Here is a 3269-nt window from a genome sequence, read left to right on the forward strand (position 1 = left end):
CGCCTCTATTTCAAACTCATGAGCCAACCAATGGCACAGGGTACATTGACATGATACTGGAAAGATCAAGAGTGGCTTGTGCCTCATATTAGGTGAAGTATTAATTTTAACATGATGAATATTCCATAACTGCAAGGTATCCAAAAATCTACAATGGACCAAGATGTGAATGGCATGAGAACAGAACGCAGGCCTACTTTCCTTAACTCAGCTGTGGTGTAATTAACGCCCTTTGGTGAACAGTTTCACATGCTGTAACATTTATTTACAGCTGGATTCAGGCTTGTTTACTGTGCTTACTCTTGCAGTAACAGGGCCAAAAATGGGAGCTGAACCTACAACCTTCTGGTCGCAAACTCAATCCTCAAGCACTACAGCGTGCTGTTACTCAAACAAATCGATTCCAAAACCACGACAGGAGGTGTAAACCATAAAGGACTAATTGAACACACACACAGACAAATTAATAATGCATTTCAGCAGCCTTTATTTATGTTTGCAAATTAAAATATAATAAATTAACATTTTCTTCTAAAAAATGTACAAAAATACTGTCAACCTTTCCTAGAAAGCTTCAACACAGTAGTATTGCCATATATCGCATTAAACTAAATAAGCACAGTGGTGTAAATCTGAAAACCAATGAGGAAGAGGAACCCTGTGACATGATCTTCTCTTGCTCTGTCAACATTCCACACCATTTACTGTCAATACATAAAAAGAGTGGGGGAGGGTGTGAAACACTCAGGGATGTGTATACATTTCCACTAACCATTCTGTCCTTTTAGAGACAGCACACATTTGAGCATGAAGAACGCGAACACGTCACCCCTCCTCCCACCATACTGGAGTTCCGAACTTAGAAATTCCAGTGACCTCCGTGAATCGTATATGAATGTTACCGAACCAAAACCAAGAGACTCATTCTGAGCAAGGGCATCAGTGATTACAGACAATACATTTCAGAGACTAGTTTCAGAGGGAGGGGGAAAAAAAACAACAACACCCATCTTGCAGTTTTCTTCCTTGGTAATCAGACAAATCATTTAACAGCACAGATATCTGGTAAATATATGGCCACTAAATTTTACAGTATATTATTGTCCGGAACAATTAACACAGTACTTGCCTACAAGCATCCACTTACATAATTTAGAATGATGCATTTATTTGAATTTTTATATTACTTAACCACTCTAATCCAATGTTTAAATGATGCAGGAAAATAAATATTTGAGCTAGCACAGCATTTCAACATTTCCTTTTCCTTTGAAAAGAACGCCACTTGATTATAGGCCTCCCCTGTTTATTTTCTTCATATTACAATGTTCTTAAATTAATTCATAATGCATAGCATAAACTTTGATAGCACGTATCCTTCTGACAAAACGTAATCCGCGATGGCAGTACAACCCAACAAGTCAAACACACCATCCTCCTTGTCACCAGTGGTGTGCAGTAAGTACTACTACATTTTACTGTAATAAATCGTTATTAAACACACGAGAGCTAAATCCCGTCACGAACGCGCTGCAGACGTATTCCATTTGATACACACTGTATGCAAATCAAACAAAACGAAGGAATGTTTTAGTAGTCCGTTTGAACAAAATGTAAAATAAGTCCACTTGGCGAGATTAACAACTCACTCGGCTTGGCTGCTGCTTACAAACAAAGTCTGTCATGAAATCGAACTCGTTTTGGCCCAACCACAGTTCTGGTAGTTCCTTTATGCGGTCCAATCCCATTTCTATGACTAAAGACATCAAGACCTCCTCGTCAATAAAATCCGTGTCAATGACGTTGGGGGGCAGTATTGCTGCAGGCACATGGTGCGCCGGTGGAGGCAAACTGGAGGTGCTGTGTTTTGGATTGCAGTCTCTGAACTGTTGTCCTGGTCCGTTTATCTGATGGTTCGCAGGATGCAACTCGGACATATAATGAATATGAGATTGATGCGTGTGGTGGGTGTAATACTGTGTGTTCAGCTTCTGCAACTGCATACTGGCAGCGAGCTGTCCTTGACTGTTGACTGCGGGTCCCACGTATTGAGAATTGTAGCGCACGGCGGGAGGCATGTTACCGCTCGGATGCCCCCCGCTTACATTCCCAGACCCCATAGAATGTCGGATTCCGTGATTCGAGTTCACATTGCCCCCGCCGTAGTGCAAATGATCTGCCATTAACCCGTTGTAGCCATGCTGCTGCTGCTGTTGCTGCTGCTGCTGCTGCTGATGGTGATGTGGATTTGAAAACTGACCCATTCCCATTCTCCGTGCAGGGTGGTGATGATGAAGACCATTTACAGCTTCGGGGAATCGTCCATGGTTCATAGCCATCATGCGGTCTGCCATTCCCCTATCTACAGCAAAATGAATAAAACGGCAACATTTCAATAGTTTGAATGCGCGCCGAACCCAACTCAACAGAACAGACGCACGGTTACGATAGTAACAATGCACGACACCGATTCCTAAGGAGGTTGTTTCAAAGTGGACTTTGCAGGTACGCCTCCCAAGTGTGTTACATTGTACCAACATGTTTAAACAGTTAACTGCATGCACCAAAAACACCAAGAACTAGACTTACTTCCCCCTGGAGCGATGAGGGAAAATCGCACATTCGTAAAATATACAGGAACATCTGCTTTTCAATGTCAGTGCCTCATACGCAAATAATAATACTAATTTGGAAGCTTTCACATAACAAATGCACACAAGTTACAGATTACAAGATCTTTACCTCCTCTTCTGAATCTCCGGACTGCGACGTACCGCTGTCACCACAAAGAAAGTAACGTTATTGATTCCAGTTACAGTGTGCAATGTGTTGTCCAAATCGCCAAGCACTGGTCACGACGAACAACAGGCTGGTATACTTTCGACCTCAGCCCCCAAAATAAAAAAGTGCTCATCGCGCTTTCGGCTAGTACTGATATGCAATCATGCAGGGGCGGAGCGAGCCAAACCTTGAATCGGAGGAGAGAAAACTCTGGATTCAGGATCGTAGGAAATGTGGAGCAGAGTCCTAGCGCCAAGCGTCCCTTATGTGGAGCAGCACCAAAGCGCATTACCTCATCGCTGCTAAATCTGTTCCGCTCAAGGAACGAGTGGGAAAACACGGTGCAATGTTTTCCAAAGTTTTTAAATATCAAAACAACAGGTGTTCAATTCATTGCACGTTTTATTGACACTGGTTTAACTACGTATACCGTTTACTTGTGTTCAAGCGAGGGCACTGGTCTATAATTATTTGCTCTCACAATTTGC

General features: G+C 42.5%; 1 protein-coding gene across 1 annotated transcript; it reads right to left on the reverse strand.

Moving 5' to 3' along the window:
- Positions 1-463: 463 nt before the first annotated feature.
- cited2 (Cbp/p300-interacting transactivator, with Glu/Asp-rich carboxy-terminal domain, 2) lies at positions 464-2966 on the reverse strand. Its single transcript, XM_064340405.1, has 2 exons — positions 2743-2966; positions 464-2362 (listed from the first exon to the last, which is right to left on the reverse strand). Exon 2 carries the CDS (start codon positions 2352-2354, stop codon positions 1638-1640), a length of 717 nt encoding a protein of 238 aa, XP_064196475.1. The 5' UTR covers positions 2355-2362; positions 2743-2966; the 3' UTR covers positions 464-1637.
- Between the last annotated feature and the right edge of the window lie 303 nt (positions 2967-3269).

Source organism: Anguilla rostrata, chromosome 6 (genome assembly GCF_018555375.3).
Source record: "Anguilla rostrata isolate EN2019 chromosome 6, ASM1855537v3, whole genome shotgun sequence".
Classification (NCBI taxonomy): Eukaryota; Metazoa; Chordata; class Actinopteri; order Anguilliformes; family Anguillidae; genus Anguilla; species Anguilla rostrata.